This window comes from Labeo rohita, chromosome 23 (genome assembly GCF_022985175.1).
Source record: "Labeo rohita strain BAU-BD-2019 chromosome 23, IGBB_LRoh.1.0, whole genome shotgun sequence".
In the NCBI taxonomy this organism is placed as follows: domain Eukaryota; kingdom Metazoa; phylum Chordata; class Actinopteri; order Cypriniformes; family Cyprinidae; genus Labeo; species Labeo rohita.
Window position 1 is genome coordinate 3,292,383 of NC_066891.1, and position 21,157 is coordinate 3,313,539.

General features: G+C 36.0%; 1 protein-coding gene across 3 annotated transcripts in view; it reads right to left on the reverse strand.

Moving 5' to 3' along the window:
• Positions 1–1,058: 1,058 nt before the first annotated feature.
• si:dkey-65j6.2 (pleckstrin homology domain-containing family G member 4B) overlaps positions 1,059–21,157 on the reverse strand; it is a 31,058-nt gene continuing 10,959 nt past the window's right edge. Inside the window, exons 4-25 of one of the 3 annotated variants that reach the window (XR_007825518.1) lie at positions 20,533–20,700; positions 19,884–20,007; positions 19,718–19,808; positions 19,549–19,635; positions 19,318–19,434; positions 18,372–18,470; positions 18,058–18,209; positions 17,838–17,976; positions 17,237–17,359; positions 16,892–17,083; positions 11,041–11,341; positions 9,519–9,999; positions 8,038–8,287; positions 7,875–7,958; positions 7,167–7,391; positions 6,779–6,952; positions 5,964–6,141; positions 5,548–5,664; positions 4,116–4,292; positions 3,767–4,006; positions 3,381–3,439; positions 1,059–1,845 (exon numbers count right to left, since the gene is read on the reverse strand). Coding sequence is in view for 2 of the 3 variants with exons in the window: in XM_051096860.1 (XP_050952817.1) it covers positions 3,392–3,439; positions 3,807–4,006; positions 4,116–4,292; positions 5,548–5,664; positions 5,964–6,141; positions 6,779–6,952; positions 7,167–7,391; positions 7,875–7,958; positions 8,038–8,287; positions 9,519–9,999; positions 11,041–11,341; positions 16,892–17,083; positions 17,237–17,359; positions 17,838–17,976; positions 18,058–18,209; positions 18,372–18,470; positions 19,318–19,434; positions 19,549–19,635; positions 19,718–19,808; positions 19,884–20,007; positions 20,533–20,700 (3,527 nt within the window). In the remaining variant the exon portion in view is untranslated. Of the gene's footprint in view, positions 1,846–3,380; positions 3,440–3,766; positions 4,007–4,115; positions 4,293–5,271; positions 5,316–5,547; positions 5,665–5,963; positions 6,142–6,778; positions 6,953–7,166; positions 7,392–7,874; positions 7,959–8,037; positions 8,288–9,518; positions 10,000–11,040; positions 11,342–16,891; positions 17,084–17,236; positions 17,360–17,837; positions 17,977–18,057; positions 18,210–18,371; positions 18,471–19,317; positions 19,435–19,548; positions 19,636–19,717; positions 19,809–19,883; positions 20,008–20,532; positions 20,701–21,157 lie in introns of those variants that run through there. The other 2 variants (XM_051096860.1, XM_051096861.1) reach the window with 2 other exon arrangements.

Sequence of the window (21,157 nt, forward strand, 5' to 3'; positions counted from 1 at the left end):
GACTCGATTTGGAAACTTGACTTGACTCAGGAAATGTAACTGTACCTTTAAATGGCTTTTGTATGGCAGCTGTGACGTGACGGAGCTCTGTGATCGCCGCCATCTTGTGAGCGGGCTCCGCCGTCGCCGCCATTGTGTGGACGCGCTCCGACGCGGCCGCCATTTTGTGAACGGGCACCGCTGTCGCCGCTACTTTGTGCACAGGCTCTGTTGTCGCTGCTGTGGTATGAACGCGCTCCGGCGCGGCCGTCATCTGGTGAGCGAGCACCGGCACGGCCGCCATTACACGGGCCGGTTGCGCTGCCGGCGTTACCGCGATGTCGCGTTGCTTCCCCGCGACACCCACAGTGAGCAAGGAACCGCTGATCTGGAGTGCAATGTTCAGATATTGGCTTATCGTCCACTGGGGCTGATACATTGGCATTAAGGAGCCGAAAGGTTCAGAGAGACCTCCACGGAAAAAAATCATCAGACACAGATCACTCATCGAAGTCTGCTGTGCTAATGCGTAGAAGTCCATGACAAACTTTTCAACTGGTCGCTCACCTTGCTTGAGGAGCATGATCTGTACTGCGGGGTTCTGAGCTGCTGGATCCTTGTTGACGGATTGTTCTGTTACACGGAGTGAGGGACGAGAGGCGAGCGGATCCATATGCAAGCCTTTATTGGGATGAGACAAAGACATGGTCGTACAGGCAAGGTCGAGACGGGAGCAAACAGGAATAACAAAGGCGATCGAGAGAATAATCCAGATAACAAGAGCGATAATCCAAGGCAGGCGGCTAGACAGACGTAAACGAAAGAGCAGGCGAGAAGTCAAAAACACGGGAACCAGAAACCAGGGAACGCTAACACAACAACAATACAATCTAACAATCCGTGACTAGCATGGAAAGTCCGGGGCTTTTATAGCGCCGCTGATTGGTCGTGGGTCAAGTGTAATGGCTGATGGGAAATGTAGTCCGGGGTGTGGTGCAACAGTCTGTGTGTGAAAGGGCGAGAGTGACATCTGGTGGTGAGCGGACAGCGGGACACCGACCAGATTCGTGACAATTACAGTACACAAAATGAACAGTCCAAAACTTTCACACATGCTGTATAAAATCTTTAAACAGTCCAAATTAATTATCAATTTATTTTCAAGCAATTGTGTATATATTTTCAAAATTCCCTGAACCCAATAAACTACAGTAGTCAACATCTGAAGTGGATCAAAAAAGTTCATCCAAGTTGTTCTAAAACAAGAGCAGGTATTCTTTTGGTTTTAGGACAACTTTGAAAAAATGAAAGGTTTTGATCCCCTACTGTATACTAGGATTTTTAAGCTGGATAAATGTAGAAAGCACAACATTTCAGTGTTATAGCAGGAAGTTTGATGATAAAAGAAAATATATTTGGCTATTAGTTTACATCCTGGTCTTTGTAATATTGAACATTGCATTTGCATCGCATCTGATTTCAGAATCCATTACAGTTTTACAGTACATCAAGAAATAGTCTCATGCAAAATAATTGCACAATACGTCAAGCTTTAACAGAATATTTCTATTGTTTTTCCAGGAAAAAGTCCTTGTAGTTCCTCACACGTCTTCTCAGATGGTCAATACTGGAAATAAAGAACTGGTCTACAGTCTCAGATCTGGTCGATATCATCTTGTTTATGCTTTTTTTCTTCTTTCCCACTGCATTTATTCAAACAAAAATCGAAATCTCTTTTTTTTCAGCAGTTGAATCCATAAAGTAAGAGATTTTAAGTCCATAAACATCTCATAAGGAGCATCTGTTGGAGCTTCTCATATCCTGATCTGACATCAGTGAACTGCTTCTGAAGAGATGTAAGCATGCCTGTGGAAATTTTGTGTCAGTATCATTCACAAAATAATTTATCAATTGCATATATTTAATGTTTGCACATATTTAATGATCTCATTAAGAGAGCAAGTTGTCAACTAAAATGTATTTTTAGTACTTTTTACAATACATTTAGTTGCAAAGTACCTCAGAAAATCATGATGTTCATGTTTATAATATCTTATTATCTTCATGCCTTGTAGTTGCATTTAGCAGATTAGAGCTGGGCGATAGTATAGTATAGTTAGGTCATTCTATGGAAATGTCCATTTTTCTGTCCCTAGCCTTTACAGAAATATTACACTTGAAACGCACTTTAGGGTTACAATTTCTTTATATTTTAAAATGAAACAATATGTTATTAGAACAATTACACCTTCTATTTGTTTTTTATGGATTATATAGAATTCCAAGTCCCACAAAACTGCTCATTCCCACAGCCATCTACAGAGAGAAAATGCTTTATTTTGAGGTTTTTCTACCATTTAAAATACAATAATGTATTCATAACTATCAAATGGCAGATATAAATGGCATAAAAAATAAATGCTGAATGAATATTATAAAATATATAATGAAAATAGTGGTCCGCTGGAGTAGTCACTGATTACCGTTTAACAAAAATCTTTTATTCTGAAATAGTGACATCACTTGAATTCTTTCTTCCTATTTTCTAAATATCTATAAAAATGGCACATGAAAAGTCCACTGTCCTTTTTTAGTTATCAGAAATGTTCTCATTTATTTCATGATGTCATGTGAAGCTTTTAGTTGAGCTCACTGGTGTGACTTACTTTATTGTTAAAAAAACTAGAATTACAAATGTATTTAACTACTTAAATTAGTGAGTATACCATGATTGACAACATGTGGTTTGATACCTTGCCACAGCCATTTTGCACTGGTGTTACCTTCCTTATGGGTAACACTAGTGAAGATCGGTATGTCAGGTCTTATATGTATGTCACTGGTGTTACTGTTTATTTTTTGTCACATTAAATAAATAAAACAATCTCCTTATTTCTTGCATTTTCATTTATTTTGAGTACATGTGCTGAAAAAAATTGAGAAATAATATTTCATAAAAACCTTTAATATTGCCAAAGAAGTAAGGTAACACCAGTGACTTTTTTCCCCTTAAATGGTACATATGGCCTTTAAATAAATGCACAAAAATAAATAAATAAATCATTAAGCTGTCATTTATGTGTATTCATAAAGTCAAAAGTTAATCTAATAATGTAAGTCTAAGTTTTTTAGAAAAGTCTTTTAGAAAAAGAAATACATTTTAAGACATCTTGCCATACCAAAAGTGGACATTTCTGTAGAATGATCTGGTTATATTTTGCAACGCTATAAACAATCAAGCAGTTGAGATTTGTTATTTAGTAGCTTATGTACAGTATATCACCCTATGCGAGTGTACTTTATCATAAAGTTGGACATACTTGTATATACAGCTTTATTATTTGGATCTGTATTAATGTAATCTCTCTTAAGCATGCAATGAATCACTGCTTGTAACTCACCTCTATCACAGCTAAACTTCTGTTGATGCCTTGGAACGAATTGGCTCTTGAAACTGACACTGCGGTAGACATAGAAGAACATAATTAACATTTAGTCTGACTAATTATTTTCCTTATGAAATATCATTATTAAACTATTCAGCTATTTTGCTCATTTAAGTGTCAAAATAAACACTTAAGTGTATTTTGCTATTTTTTTTCTATCCGCTTTTCTAAAACAAATAGCCCAAAATTTTTAAATTGACCAGTGCATGGAAAAATAAACAGGCCTGTAGTGCCTTAGGCACACAGTACATTGGACTTTATTTTTATGGCCTTTTTAGAGTGTGGTATTTTATAAGTCAGCATCACTTGGTCTAAAAATGTTGCCTAGACAGGCAGCTCACTGGGTTTTTAGCCAGAGCTGATATGCGTTGATTTCTCAACCTTGAGAGAACCGTGAGCATCTGTTTGTGAACTGAGCTTCTTCCTGGACAGGGCAGGTGAGTCGTAGTGAAGAACGTGAGCAGAAGACGACTGACACGCTGAAGGTCTGGAGTAAAGCAGTGACGACACAGACGCTCTCCTCCTTGTGGGGCAATTATGATCCGCACAGCTAAATAAACCCGTGTTCTCTGTAGAGGAATCTATAAAGAAGGGACAAAGAGTTTTTTTTTTTTTAGATTATTCAGACCTTTTCCTTAATATACAAATGCTATTATTTTTCCTATATTAGTATGTGGGAGTTTTTGCTACCGTATTTTCCTTGGAAAACGCTGGGTGACATGGAGCCCCGCCCAGATGAGGATGATGAGTGGCTGCCTGCCGTTGATGTGCTGCTGCCAGAGCCAATCGAATCTGGCCGTGGCAAAGCCACACCCCTTTGAAGGCTGGACACCAAGGGATTGGGTGTTTTCAGTATTCCTACAACTTCTGCCAAAAGAAAAGTCAGAAAATTCAGGTAATGACTGAAAAGGGCTTTACTGTATTTAATAAATTGGAGCAGCTACAAATTAGGCTATTTCTTCAGGGGGCGTAGCAACTATTATACTGTATGTCCTCACATTTAAGGTACAATCATTAGTCTGCATTTGAGAGAGGCTGATTTTTATGAAAGCTTGTTTCTGATAAAGGATTTTTTTTTTAAAAGAAAGGTCATTTTGACTTTTTCATAGTTAATTCAGAGTTAATATTTCAACTCTGACTTTTTTCTCAGAATTGCAATGAGTTTATATCTCATAATTCTGAGTTTGTATCTCACAATATTGACTTTTTTTCATAACTGTGAGAAAGCCAATCAGAATGAAGAGAATTCTTATCTTTTATATTTTGCAATTCTGATATTTTCCCTCAGAATTGTCGAAGTCCTAATTACCTTTTTATTTTTTCTTCTGTGGCAGAAACAGGCTTTCATAGATTTTGTTTGGCTGCATTGTGAATTAAATGGAATTGTGAAGCGTTGCTGTGTAAAACGACAGCTTTAAAGAGACTGTTCACCCAAAATTGCACAATTCTGTAGTCATTTAATCATGAAGACTTATTGGTAACCAAACAGTTTTGGGTCCTATTGACGTTGCATTTTTCATCCATATAAAGTAAGTCAATAGGACCATTTTTATTTTGGTTACCAACATTCGTAAAAAAAAAAATTGTTTTGTTCCACACAAGGCAGTCATATAGGTTTGGATAAACATGAGGGGCAGTAAATTTAAATTTTTTTGGTGAACTATCCCTTTAAAATCAAGCAGAAGCTTCTGTCAGCCCAGAATTGGGTTGAACAAGTGTGCAAGTGTTAAGCAGTAATCATATTATAGCTAGCGTTCACTAACCAACATCTGCCTTTCAGCGAATTAGTCGCAGATTAGTTAGCGTGAACAAACCATGTAATTAATATTCATGACCCAAGCCACACCTGGTAAAGTTTGTGTGCCAAGACTCTGGCAGAAAATAAACTACCTGATGAAAAAAGACAACAGAAGAGAAGTCATCTTTGATAAAACTGCATTTTTTAATTCATAGTTGTTGTGATAGTGTTTTAATCCTAATTGTGAAGGTTTCATAATAAATCCACTAGAATAACTGGCATTTCAGGATATTTTTCAAACTGCTCCTACGCCCTTGAGTTTATTACTGTGAGATCAGAGTTATATGCATGCAAATTGTCAGCCTGTGATTGGCTGATAAATACCTCTTCCTGTGACGTCACCATTTACGGTGTGATTGCTAACAGCTGCATTTCTAGGTTGAATGTCAGCAAATGGTTTCCAACCCATTCCCATGAACAACCTCTCCTGTCTCCTCAGCTCTGAAACACAAACATCAACAGGTCAATTTTTGACTAGTAATATGCATTGCTAAGAACTTCATTTGGACAACTTTATAGGTGATTTTCTCAATAGTTTTTTTTTTTGCACCTGCAGATTCCAAATTTTCAATTCAGTTGTATCTTGGCAAAATATTATTGTCCTATCCTAACAAACCATACATCAATGGAAAGCTTATTTATTCCTTTTGGATGATGTATAGATCTCAGTTTCAAAAAATGTACCCTTATGACTGGTTTTGTGGTCCAGGGTCACATATTGAATTGTGATATACTCTGACCTCTGCTCTTCAGCGCTTGTTCCCACAGTATGTGCTCCAGGTCTCTGGTCCAGGCCTCTTTGGCGTCCCGTGTTTCTGCCTGTAGGATGTAGGTGTCCTGAGAGCGTCTTCTCCTGAACCAGATCTCGAAACTCCGGCCACTCACCCCGCAAGAATGGGTCATTCCAATCTCACAGGTCTACAGAGAAACATTAAACCAATTTTAAATGAAATAAGTATGCAAAAACACATCTTATTTAATAATAACAAAGCGCATTGACTGTTTGCACGGTTTTCTGTAAATTTTGATTCTGAATGAATGGGTTCGATTCCCAAGAAAAACACATAAAATATAGATAAAATATATATTTAGGCTCATTTATTATTAATATTTTATTTATTTATTTATTGTGAAATGCATTTTCAGATATTGAAATTGTTTAGAAATAAGTTTATACACTACTATTCAAAAATGTATGATCCATAAGATTTTTTTTTTAAATGTTAGTTAAACCTGCATTTATTTGGCTAAGAATGCAGTAAAACAGTTAAATTATGAAATATTATTGCAGTTCAAAATAATTGTTTTCTATCTGAATATATTGTAAAATGTAATTTATTCTTGTGATTAAAGCTGAATTTTCAGCATCATTACTCCAGTCTTTAGTGTCACATGATCCTTCAGAAATCATTCTAATATACTGATTTGCTGCTCAAGAAACATTTATTATTATTTTCAGTGTTGTGCTGAGTATCATATTCATGTGAAACCGTTACACATTTTGTTTTTCAGGATTCTCTGATGAATAGAAATATTAATATTCTCACACACATACCTTGATAGACATTTTGTAAACGTACACATCATCTCCACGCTCGTCGTTTTTTTTGGTCTTGGTGAAGAGGATGACATCTTGGAAGAGAAACACTCGCCGGAGGGAACGTTTCTTGCGGAAAATTACCCAGAATTCATCCTGCCGAATCAGTTGGCCCTGCTCGTTCAGATTCAGCTGAAGAACCAGAATGATTTAAAAAAACTTAGAACATCTTGCATATTATAGAAAAATTGGAAAACCAATTTTAGACCAAAACTTGTGTTCCAAAGAAAAATAATGTGACTATATGGTGACCAAATTGCATTTGTTGGTGAACTATTACTTTTTATTATTATTTTTTTTTTTTTAACAGGTTATTAAAAATCCATCTTAAAGCTTCACAACTAACATCACAGTCACGGATGGCGTCCATGGTGAGCAGGTCGTTCCCGTGCCGCAGCTGGAATCGCACCACCTCTAGAGCCGCCTGGATCTCCTCTCGTTCTCCGCTCTGATCCGGCACACATTCGTCCAGGATCTCCTGCAGCAGGAGACTGTATTTACTGATGCGCTGGACTGGTTTCAGCAGGTATGAGGAGAGATCCATGCTGTCACCCAACTCCATCTGCTTACGCTGGACAAAACAAGGTTTGATTTCATTCCCATTTGCTTGAATTAAACTCAGAAAAAATACCAAAAGATGCAGAAATAACTGTGGAATTTTATATTTTATATAAATATAATATATATGTTTTTTTAACTCCTTTTTTTTTTTAAGGTTGAAAAGTTATTTTATGTATTTAAATTAATAATTAATAACATACACATGTAAAATAAATAATTATGTAAAAAATGATTAAAAAGTATTACATTTTCATATTGTTTAACATTTTAATATTTATTTATTTTAAATATTCATTTTATATATTTATAATATTTATATTTTAAGCATTTTATTTAATGGAAAAATATTAATATTTAATTAATATATGCATATTATTTAAATAAAAATATAAAAATGTAAAATAATAAAAAATAATATGAATTATAATATATATTATATATTGTTATATTATTTATATGCATATTAGCGTACAACAAACCAAAGGTTCCTCACCTTGAAGTATCTGTGATGCTGGATTAGTGCGTCAGACTGGGGTTTGTTCTTGCTGTAAAGGGCGTAAAGTCCAAAACTCTCTCTCTGTTTTAATAGATGTTGTACAAGGTTCAGATGATAAACAAAGCAGCCTGATTATGATCAAAATACAGTGCTGTCTTACGTGATTCAGGAAACAGCGTCCGACTCTGAGCGGTTCTGCCTGACAGGCCTCCAGTTCCTGCTGGAAGTGCTGGCAGTGGAAGTCGTACAGTTTCTCCAGGTTGCCGAATATGCGCCCGCGTTGACCTCGCAGATCCTGTGGGACATCCGGTCTGGACAGCAGGGGGAAGTAGTGAGTCAAGATGTAGCCGAGAGAGCGGACGTACTCCACCTCTGTCAGCAGGAGCTCCTCCAAGATACGATGAAGCTTCCTGTCGGGAATCAGAGATAAGGTTATATTTCTAAAATAATCATATGTCAGCACTTTTCAGTTTTCAATTTCCAATATTTCTTCATTTAAAAATGAAATCTCAACTGTGACAGTCTTCAAAAAAAAAAAAAAAAATCATTGTAATACTATTCATTTACTTGTCCACCACTTTAACACGGTACTACCCTTAAAATCCTCTTTTTACTGTAACTTTACCTTTCTGACATCAGTGAAAGCTTTTGGACAAAGAAAGAAATAGCATGAAAAATATTGAGACTTTTTCTCAATCTTACATTACTGCTGAAAGGTTCGGAGTCAGTAAGGAGTCAGTTATTTTTTGAAAGAGATTATTAGTTTTATTCAATAAGGATGCATTAAATTGATCAAAAGTGACAGTAAAGACATTTGTAATAAAGATTTATATATTAAAGAAAATAATATATAAAAGATAATAATCAGAGGTGTTTCTTGGCCAGCAAATCAGCGTATTAGAATGATTTCATGTGACACTGAGACACTAGAGTAATGATGCTGAAGACTAGAGTAATGATGCTGGAAATTCAGCATTACATCACAAGAATAAATTATATTTTGCATTATATTCACATAGAAAACAGCTGTTTTGAATTGGAATAATTTTTCATAATATTACTGTTTTTGCTGTGTTTTTGATCAAATAAATGCAGCCTTGATGAGCAGAATAGACTACTTTAAACTACATTAAATACATTAAATAAAACTAACAGACTCCAAACTTTTAAATGGTACTGTACGTAACTAACAGATAGAAAACAAAGTGCATCTTCAAGGTAAGTAATTTCAACTCAGTGTTTAATCTGTATATTTAGAGACAACATGAAATTTGCAAAGTGCATTTAAATTCAACATAAAATAGGCATTAACTTTTATTTACATTTAATTATTATACTTTTTTTACATGAATTTGTACATTTTAATTAATTAATTAATTTTTACACATATTTTTAATTTACTTAAATTATTTTAATTATGAATAAATGAATTAAAAAATACAGAATTCCAAGAATGGATCAAAGGTTGTTTAAAAAATAGAGAAAAAGTGTTACATTTTGATTAAATATTCTAAAAAAAGTGTTTGTGTTTTAAGAGTACTGCTCACTGATGAATTGTTCAGAAGCCCTTTAAAGTAGCCGTTTTAATTTCATGTTGTCTTTTCGTCTTTACAGTGGGCACATGAACACAGTATAACTCACATGGTTCTGTTTGGGCTTTCTGGGGTGGATGCAGTGTTTTCCCCATCAGTTCTCCATCCGTCTGTGAAAACAGAGATGTCTCTAGCGCCCTCTGTCTCTTCACAGGCCGTCTGAGAGCAGAAGCTGTTGTGACGGGAGTTTACATATGGCTGGTTCTGGCAAAGGATGGGCTCTGTGATGTGGTGCTCAGATCCTTTGCTGATGTTTCTGCTGGCTGTGTTCTGCCAAGGAAACCACTGACAGCCCACCATACTCAAGCCTGCAACGGGTTTCTGCTCTTGGGACGCTTTTCTGCCAGTGTTTTTGCCTCTGTGGCTGCAGTCTGCGGGATTTTCCTTCGCAGTCTGAGCGGTTTTGGAGTGTTTCTGGGTTTTGTGGTTGGATCTGAAGTTGAAGCAGGTGACGGTGCCGTGAATGCTGTCTCTCGCCCGACTCGCCCTGCTCTCCGACAGCTCGGGCACAGTCTCATGCTCATCTGGTACTAGGGATGAACGATATTTCAGAATATAAGTTTTACACAAAATGTGTCAAAATAAAATGACTTTATGCTTAAATCAATAAAATATCTAGCAAACGGGTCAGTAAAATGGACTTAATTTAAAGGGAAAATGCGTTTATTTTTTTACGGCCATTATCCCATTTTCTTCTTGCAATTTTAAGAAAAATTACAGGATGTAAAATCAGAATTTTGAAAGAAAAATTCAGAAATGTATGATGTAAACTTAGAATTTAGAGAAAAAAGTTGCAATTGCGAGTTTATAACTCACATTTCTAAGAAAAAAAATCTTAAGTGCATGATGTAAACTTGAAGTTGAAAAAAGTTGCAACTATGGGTTTATAACTTGCATTTCTGAAGAAAAAGTCAGAATTGCATGAGGTAAACTTACAGTTTGGAAAAAAAGTTGCAATTGCGAGTTTATAACGTACATTTTTCAGGAAAAAAGCCAGAACTGCATGATGTAAATTTGCAATTTGGAGAAAAAAGTTGTAATTGTGAGTTTATAACTCGCATTTCTAGGGAAAAAAATCAGAATTGCATGATGTAAACTTACAGTTTGGAGAAAAAAGTTGCAGTTGTCGGTTTATAATTCTCATTTTTGAGGAAAAATGTCGGAATTGCATGCTGTAAACTTAAAATTTGGAGAAAAAAGTTGCAACTGTGAGTTTATAACTCGCATTTCTAAGAAAAAAAATCAGAATTGCATGATGTAAACTTACAATTTAAAGAAAACATTTGCAATTGTTAAATTATAACTTGCATTTCTAAGAAAAAAATCAGAATTGCATGATGTAAACTTACAATTTGATGAAAGAAGTTGCATTTGCGAGTTTAGAACTCTCAGTTCAAGTTTAAGTTTAAAGATCTTAATCTCAAGTTTATACCTTGCAATTGTGAGAAAAAAATGTCATAACTGAAATAAAGTCATAATTACCATTTAAAGTGTTTTTTTTTTATTATTATTTAAGCTTTGATGTCATACCCAGCCCAGCCTATGTTATACAGACTCTTCTAAATCCTCACCTGGAATGACTTCGGGCCAATCAGAGTGATGTCCAGCGGCCGTTTGAACTCCTTCCAGAAGTGCCAGTCTCTCCTCCAGCTGTCGCCGGACCTCCTGGCAGTGGATCCAGGCGGCGTTCCACACCTGCAGAGCTCTAGAGCTGGAAGACGCCTGCGCTCTCACGTCCTGGAAGTGCTCAGGAGAAAACTCGTCTAATCTCTGCAGGTAAGTGTGAAGAAGTGTCCAGCGCTCTTCATCTGGAGAACAGCAGTATTGCTCCTGTTCCAAAAATCGCCTGCAATCGTTGGCCACGGCTGATGCCTGAAAACAATTATGAATTTGTTAATACATAGGGTGGATTGTTGATAAAAATGTCTAGACATCCATAAGATCATGGGCTTTTTGCAGCTACACTTATAAAAATAAAGGTTCCAAAAGGGAGTTTTCACAGTGATGCCTTAAAAGAACCATTTTTGGTATCCCACCATTTTTTCTTAGTCTGAAGAACATTTTGTGGAAAGCTAATAAAAGTCAGACATTGAAGTGAGTTGAGGTGAGCTTTGAGTTGTTTTTGTCACTCATCTGAGGAAGATGTCATTCACTTATTTTGGCAAATGTGTACCCACACCAGAAAATGTTGGTCCTTTCTTTTTGTTTTAAAAATGTTTTCTTTAGATTGTTTGATTACTCAAAAGGAAATATAGGAAAATATAAATGTGTGTTTCCTGCTTGCTAAATTTCACATACATAAAAATTTACTGGCTCTAAATTGCTCTTTTCTTTAGTTGTTCTAGACAAGAAGGCTATATGGAAATTATTCAAAGCTCTAGTAAGCCTAAAGCACGCTACACTAACCATAGGTTAACCATGGTATTTGTAGTGAAACTGTGGTTATACAAATGGTAATCAGCAGGGGCGTTTCTAGGATTTTAAAACATCCGGGGCTGGTGCCAAAACACCAGGGGCTAGTGGTAGTCGGTGGGAGCTCACATCATGCTCACATAAGATTTTGTTAGACACAAGTGGTTGAACCTGCATCCTACTAGGTGGGTCCGGGGGCATTAAACCGGGGGGTTAAAGACCTTGTCACACTATTAACAACAGTAAATAGTAATCACTGCAAATAGCAAACATATCAAAGTATTATAACAAAATTGTAACATTACAAAAATATGTTAGGCAAATAAAATAATACATTTGAAAATGTATTTATAACTGTAACAAATATAACAAATATATAGTTGCATGCAAAAAGAGGGCCCTATTTTTATTTTTTTTTTCCCAAATTCCGTTTTTTTTTTTTTTTTTTTTTTTTGTCAAATTCTGTTTTCTGTTTTAATTTTTCTGGTCTTCTTTTTAATGGTTAAATTTAATTTTATTAATTATTTAATTAGTAATTAATTAAAACCATGAATCTTATACAATTTACCGTCAATTTATCAAAAGTTAAGAAAATTTACATGTTTGGGACCCTATAAAATGTTTTATTTTTTTCTGACTTTACGTTTTATTGTTACCAAATATGTTTTAGCATGTCTGTTTATTTGAATGCAGCTTTTATTTATTTTTACAATAGCCTTATGGAATTCTGTATTGTGTATTTTTCTGGTTATCAGATGAAGGTATAAAATATTGACTTAATTGATCTTTTAATGAAAATTATATTTTATATTTGGCAAATAAAGGGGATTTACTATTAAAATGTAAAACATGGAAGAAATATTGTGTGAAAAAAATGTATACATTTTTATTAATTAATAGTAGTAGTAGTAGTAGGCACGTACATTATACTGAATGATGAATAAAGTTAAACCGAACTTTTATTTTGACGGGTTGCCGACTTGCCGTGAATACCTTTACATTTCTGTGTATATATCTGACGCTTGTTTTACTCAGATGAAACAGTGAAATGCTCATGAAGTGACGAATGTATTATGCCCTCATTTAGTGAAATGGCAGATGCTGAAATCACTGCACGCATCAGTATTACATGTGTAGAAAACGAAACCGCGCATCCGCGCCGTTCATTCATAAAAAGACACGCAGAACATGCAGGATTCATATTTAAATAGCCTATACAGATACTAGTCCCTATCGCGACTTGATTTAAGTTTAATGACCAACTTTTGATTAATTAATTTAAACTCTGACAAATTCTGTGGAAATCATAGGGCCATACAAAAAAACATTGATTTGACAATCACTGATTACCAGGGGCGTCGCTAGGGCTAATCATTCGGGGCTGGAGCCCCGAAAGTTTTTACTCCAGCCCCGAATGATTAGCCCTAGCGACGCCCCTGGTAATCAGTACAACAAAAAACCATGGTTACTACACCTTTACCATAATAAAACCATTGTTAATTTTCTAAAGGGATTTATATACCAGTAGTTATTTTTTTCTTTTTTGTTTTTATAACTGGACTGCCTTAATGGTTTGATGTTTTGTACAGAAAGAAAGACAGACATAAAAGAAGCCCGAATCAAATGATTCGGATGATTTGCAAACCGCGCTTTGAAGTCCTGAGCATTGAAGTCCCGATCTGAATCAAATGATTCGCGAGCCATCTCCGAAGTTCCGGCCCAAATCAAATGATTCACGATCCGCGCTTTGAAGCCAAATCCGAATCAAATGATTCGCGAACCATCTCTAAAGCTGCTATCTAAATCAAATAATTTGTGATCCGCGCTTTGAAGTCCTGCATTGAAGTCGCGATCTGAATCAAATGATTCGCGAGCCATCTCCGAAGGTCCGACCCAAATCAAATGATTCACGATCCGCGCTTTGAAGTCCCGATCTGAATCAAATGATTCGCGAACCCCGATCCGCGCTTTGAAGCCCGAATCAAATGATTCGCGATCGCTGCTTCGAAGTCCCGATCTGAATCAGATGATTGGCGAGCCATCTCCGAAGTTCCGATCTAAATCAAGTAATTCGCGATCCGCGCGGTTCGAAGTCCCGATCTAAATCAGATGATTCGCAAACTATTTCCAAAGCTCCGATCTAAATAAAATGATTCGCGATCCGCGCTTCAAAGTCCCGATCTGAATCAAATGATTCGCGCGCCATCGCCGAAGTTTCGACCTAAATTAGATGATTCGCGATCGGTGCTTTGAAGTCCCGATCTGAATCAGATGATTCGCGAACCATCTCCAAAGCTCCGATCTAACTCAAATGATTCGCGATCCGCGCTTTGAAGCCCGATCTGAATCAAATGATTCGCGAACCAACTCCGAAGTGCCGACCTAAATCAGATGATTCACGATCGGTGCTTGGAAGCCAGATCTGAATCATATGATTCGCGAACCATCTCCGAAGTGCCGACCTAAATCAGATGATTCGCGATCGGTGCTTGGAAGCCAGATCTGAATCATATGATTCGCGAACCATCTCCGAAGTGCCGACCTAAATCAGATGATTCGCGATTCGCGCTTTGAAGCCCTGCGCATTGATGCCCAGGTGATTCGTGATCCGCGCTTCGAAGTCCCGATCTGAATCATATGATTCGCGAACCATCTTCAAAGCTGCTATCTAAATCAAATGATTCACGATCCGCGCTTTGAAGCCAAATCTGAATCAAATGATTCGCGAACCATCTCCAAAGCTGCTAAATCAAATGATTTAGCCATCTCCAAAGGTCCGATCTGAATCATATGATTCGCGAACCGCGATCCGCGCTTTGAAGCCCGAATCAAATGATTCGCGATCGGTGCTTCGAAGTCCCGATCTGAATCAGATGATTCGCGAGCCATCTCCGAAGTTCCGATCTAAATCAAGTAATTCGCGATCCGCGCGCTTCGAAGTCCCGATCTGAGTCAGATGATTCGCGAACTATCTCCAAAGCTCCGATCTAAATCAAATGATTCGCGATCCGCACTTTGAAGCCCTCCGCTTTGAAGCCCAGGTGATTCGCGATCCGCGCTTCGAAGTCCCGATCTGAATCAAATGATTCGCGAGCCATCTCCGAAGTTCCGACCTAAATCAGATAATTCGCGATCGGTGCTTTGAAGTCCCGATCTTAATCAGATGATTCGCGAACCCGCTCCTAAGTTCCAAACTAAATCGTGATCCGCGTTCCGAAGTCCCGATCTGAATAATGATTCGCGAATCATCATTTCAGGTCTGGAACTTCTCACGAATCTTGCAATTCGCGAAGTGATCACAAGCCGCTCCTAAGTTCCGATCTGAATGATTCGCGATAATCACTCCGAAGTCCTGATTCGCGATACTCGCTTTGAAGTCCCGTGTGAATCATCATTTCATATCGGCACGTATCATGAATTTTTAATTCGCAAATTGATTCGCGAACGCGCTCCGAAGTTACGATTCAAATCAAATGATTCGCGATACGCGATCCGATTGGAGCGCTTCGAAACAGTGAATCATTTTGCTGAATCACACATGATTCAGACAGAGCTTCGTTTCACACAACTTCATTTACAAGCGATGTCAAATTCGAAAATTAATGTCTCTTTTGATCTGATTTTTGCTAGTGAATCGAAGTCGCGAGTTTGAATTTGAATCAATCGGAGCGGTTCAAGCGTAAACGACTCAATTGAATCGCGTTGTCCGTTCATCCACTTTTTGCGCCTTCAGACATGTTTACACGGCACCATCAGCACTACTTCTTGTTTAGCTGGCTAGTTCAATGAGATTAATTGAAATAAGCGGAAAAAATATGACATTTACAAATAAGATATCCATTTTTCATTTCTGAAGATAACTGCTTCCACCTCGAAACAATCCAGCACAAATCTACGAACATATTCAGGTGAGCTAACCGGTTTACTGCTAAAGTTAACTAGTGAAACACTCCATTAATATGACGAGCTGCACCTCAAAATACATGTTAAATGGAGAAACTGTGGATTATTATCGAGTTTGTGATTTAATTCACTATGTTTTAAATAGTTTGACCACTGAAATTCAGTTGGTGACAGTTCAATAGGAAATCAGTTGAAAGCATCCAGTCATCTCATACTACTGAAATGAATGTTACATTTATGAGTATACATTATAATATATATATATATATATATATATATAAATTATAATATATATTATAATAAATATTATATTATAAATAAATATTTGAGAAAATATTGTTGTATCTGATTGTATTAGTCTCTATATAATGTGATAATCAATGTAAAAAGAGCAAATGGGAGAAGCAGATGAACACAAAAGGTAAGAAAGGGTCCTAACTAAAACATATTTTAAATAAAACATTATTTCCTAATTGAACTGACCAAATGTAGTTACTGAAGGATGGCAAGTTTATACCTTTTGACTAGTTATAGCATGTAACACTCCACTAGATGGCAGCATGATCTCATGATTTATATTATCAGTTTCACTAAAATCATTTTTGAGCCACTGGTTTCCAATTTTCTGCTTACTGTTACAATGAAAGAGGCTTTAATGTTTATGAAACATATATGATACAGCCAAACCCTCAATAGGAATTTCATAGTCTTCCTTAGTAACTATCTTCCATACTGTGAAAGTCAATGAAGTCAGTGACCAGAAACTGCCTTCTTTATGTTCAACAGAATAAAGAAACTCATGCAGGTTTGGAACGAGGTGTGTAAATGATGACAGAATTTTTATTTTTGTGCAAACTATGCCTTTAAGTACAAATTCATTTGTGCAGAATTCAAAAAATTGCGTAGAAACCCTTTAGAGAAAACTTGACGTCAAGACTGAACAGCTGTATTTTTGTGCCTTCATATGTCATAGGAATGATTGTGCATTAACTCTTTTCAGTGAGACTTCTTAATACTTTTTGAGTTAGAGGATGTCAATAATTACTCATTGATTATAAGAAGTTATATGAATGTTGTGAATTGGTGTATTTAAAGTATAAACCCTACCCTCTCACAGAAGTGACAGATGTACACCATCATCCCCAGCTCTTCACAGCAGCGCTCGGCCCGCGACACGAAATCAGCCAGACTGGATTTAAACATGGACACCATCCTATGAAACACCTCCGTCTCGGGGTAGTTTGGCCCCTGAACGCTCTCTGCATCCGACACCAGCATCATCGCCTGATGCTTTCGCTCCTGATGTTTAACCAGAAACATGTTTAATTCAAGATTAAATGCTACAGAGTTTAAACACTTAATGATTTTGATGGCAAAGTTAAGGTTTAATCTTTACATTTTTGAAATCACTTTTGTAGCGGCGCACCTACAAGTTTCTCCACTTTCACTTACATTTGCTTCGGAGAGAAAAGCTTTGAAACTCTGCAGTGTTTGCTGGATTCGTTCGCTGCAGTCTTCCACAGATTCAGCCTGTAGAAGCCGCGTTTCTCCTTCGGTGTCGAACCAGTCCTTAATCTACAGAGAGATATGCTTACTAACTCTGTGCAAAAGATAAATGCACAGTACTGTTTATAAGTTAGACATCAGTAAGATTTTTTTGTGTTTTTTTAAAGAAATTAATACTTTTTATTCAGCAAGCACTCATTAAATTGTTGGAAAGTGACTGTAAAGACATTTATGATGTTTTGTTTCCACAAAAATATAAAGCTGCACAACTGTTTTCAAACTGTTTTCAGAAATCAGCAAATCAGCATATTAGAATGATTGCTGAAGGATCATGTGACACTGGAGTAATGATGCTGAAAATGCAGCTTTAATCAAAGGAATAAATTACATTTTACAATATATGCAAAAAGAAAACAGTTCATTTGAACTGTAATAATATTTCACAATTTTACTGTATTTTTGATCAAATACATGCAGCCTTGGATGAGCAGAAGAGACAAAATAAAAACTTTTCACTTGTATTTTGTTTACAGCTCTGTGATTGTACCTTTGCAAACCTGGACTCCATCTCTCTGAGCTGTAACAGGAAGTCGAGGTGCTGCAGGGACATATTGGACTTCCTGGCTAGGATGTGCACCTGCTCTTCCATGGCGTTGTACAAATGTGTGACTGTGTCGATCACCTCACTGTGGGAAAACACAGATGATCTACTGGATCAGGTACCTTCAGTATTATCTGTAAGACCAGCAGAATGTGTTTGTATTTACCGGCTCGGTTCACAGTCTGGTGACCTCACTTCAGTTTCCCGCCTCAGCCTCGCCAGCATGGCTCCGCCTCCCCTTTGCAATCCGACCAATCGTGCGTCTTCAAGCACATCCTTCATTAGAGCTCCCTGCTCCTCAATGCACTGCTGCACATCCTGATCCACACACAATAATTTTAAATAATTTTTTACAATATCACAGAGGTCTGTGAATCATCTTTACGTAAAAACAGCATGGTTTTATTTGAGAATAAATTTTGTTTGGAGGTAGGAGGTTGGTTTAAGACAGAACAAGAGCAGAGAAAAATATTTAACTACCTGTACTGTGTCGATTTTATGAACACCTTCCAGTTTCTTTATGGCTCCTGATAGCAGAGCGGACGCCTCCTGAAGATCTGACACAAATGGATACAGTTTCTGTAACATAAAATGTGTTGCATGTTTATAGACAAGGTTAGAGGAAATATGAAGTATTTTACTTTATAGTTATTTAAAATAATAATAATAATAATAATAAATAATAAATAACCATAATAATATATTCATGTAATTATATAATTATATAATAATAATATATAATACAAATTACATTATTTTTAAATTAATAATAATAATAATAATAATAATAATAAATATTAAACACATACATTACCATTGTATTCTTAAATATTTTAGTATATATATTTCTAAATAAATTTAACATAACACAATCAATTATAATCTTGTGTTATTAAAAATACTAGAATTAAGAATATAAAATAATATAGTAATATAATTGAAAAAAGTAACATTATAAAATAAAATGTAAAAAAATAAAAAATTGTAAATATATTATTATTATCATTTAGTATTATTTAAAAATAATATGTAATATGAGAATATAAATATTTATAAAATACTTAAATATAAATTATAATTCATATAAAATGTATTATAATACATGAAAAATAATATAATACAATATTAATAATAAACATTATAGTAATATTTATGAAATAATTAAATATAAATTAATAATTAATAAAATGTATATGAATGTATTGTATTACATGTAAAAATATATTGTATAATAAATATTACAGTATTATTTTGAAATATTATGTAATTGAATATTAAATATTTTACATATTTTTAAATACATACAGCAACAATAATAATAATAATTGTTGTTGTTGTTATTATTATTATTATTATATTTTTAATGTATATTTTATTAACATAGTTTGATCCTGATAGGGATCAAATTGGTTACACAATAATATACCTGATGGATTTGTAGCCAGTCGCAGTGATTGTATTGGAAGGATCCGTGTAGAGCCGCAGTCAGCTGACTGACATCAACTATTTTATTTAGAGCCTTAAGTGACGTCACAGTTTCCATCTGCAGAGGATTGAAAAGATCAAAGTCTGTCCATGCACAACAATATTATATAAAAAAAAAATACTGAAGCCAGGTGTAGGTGTGCAATTATGGTATAAAAACAGCTCTCCTGACCGTAACACCAGGCCGTTTCTCATGACTGTGGCTGTTGTCCTTATTCAGCAGCAGCAGAACCCAATGCACAGCATGAGGATTGAGTTCCTGTGGACAAACGCGCAAGATTTATTGTCTAAAGAGTTTTTCAAGCTACAGTTTTAACTCAAACGCACACACACAAACAAACCTGGAGCATTAGGAGAGCTTTGGCGAACTCTGAATGTGGTGGCTTCTTCCGTGCATCAAACACCACTGTCATCCCTAGATCTTTTTCTTTCCTAAAAACAAATATTTTCAGTCTGTATATCAGCAGTGAACATCTCTGTTGTGTGTTTGTAGGGCAGATATTGTACCTGGTGATGGTGTGGAAGTACAGCAGTAGTTTGCAGATCTCCTGGCTTGAAATGGGTGCAGAAACCCAGACCTGATGATCTCCATAAATCTCCACAACTGCTCGACCTGAACGGTCCTGACCGCCTGCAGGAGGCAGATGAGGTTAGACAGACAGTAGACTGTGACACAGTACTGTCGTGTAAGTGGCAAATGCTTTTATTACTGCAGTCTGGGATCATCTGTTTTCATTTGCCTTGCAGGGTGTATAAAACATTGCATTTCCAATAGAAAATCACAACCTGGGCTCGTTCCAAAATCATGTTATTGGAGAAGAACTAGATTTTATTCATGGGGTTCTTGGTTTATAGTTTTCATTGCTCCGCAATAGGGATTATTTCTGCTTGCTTGGTTAGACTAACAGTTAACATTCTCACTAGCCCCAACACAAAATATTATATAATGAATATTTATCTTTATTTTATTTGTTTACAAAAATGCAAAAATACACTTTTTTTTTTTTTTTGTCTCATCTGTGTCAGACAGCTAGATAATTTTACTTTACTGAAACATTTTTACAAGCAAATGACATAGAAAACCAAAGATTTAAATTTTAAGGCATAAAAATGCATGTGACATTCATTTGCCATGACAGATATTTGTGTTTTTTACCTGTAAGACACACCATTCCTGAGTGAAGGAAGCCATTGGCTTTAAGTGGAGGAGGTGTGGATGATCTGGATGGTGGTCTGTCTGTTTCAGCTTGCACTGATGTGTCTGAAAGATTTATCCGTGGTCCAGTAACATGAGGGGACAGAGTTTTTGGGTCCTGAGAGAGATCTTCAAAGGAATAAGTCAACATGCATTAAAACATGATCAAAGAGATTGTTTTGCTTCTAATAAGATTCATAAAATCATAAGGACTTGTCTTTAAATTAAACATATTGAACATATTTGATCTAACATTGATATTTTCCTCCTTTTTTCTTGGAATAGTGGATAGATGGATGGAAAGATAGATATATGTTGGACGGATTGATGAATGAATGAAAAGTTAGACAGTTTGGGCCAATAGATATTGGATAAATGGATGGATAGGGAGATGATCGAAGATGGATGGATGGAAAGATAGATATAGGATGGATGGATAAATGGAAAGGTAGATATACAGTAGGATGGGTGGATGAATGTAAAGATGAATGGATAGATGGATGGATGGAAAGATAGATATAGGATAGATGGATTGATGAATGGAAAAGTTGGACATAGGATGGGTGGATTGGATGGTTGATTGGAA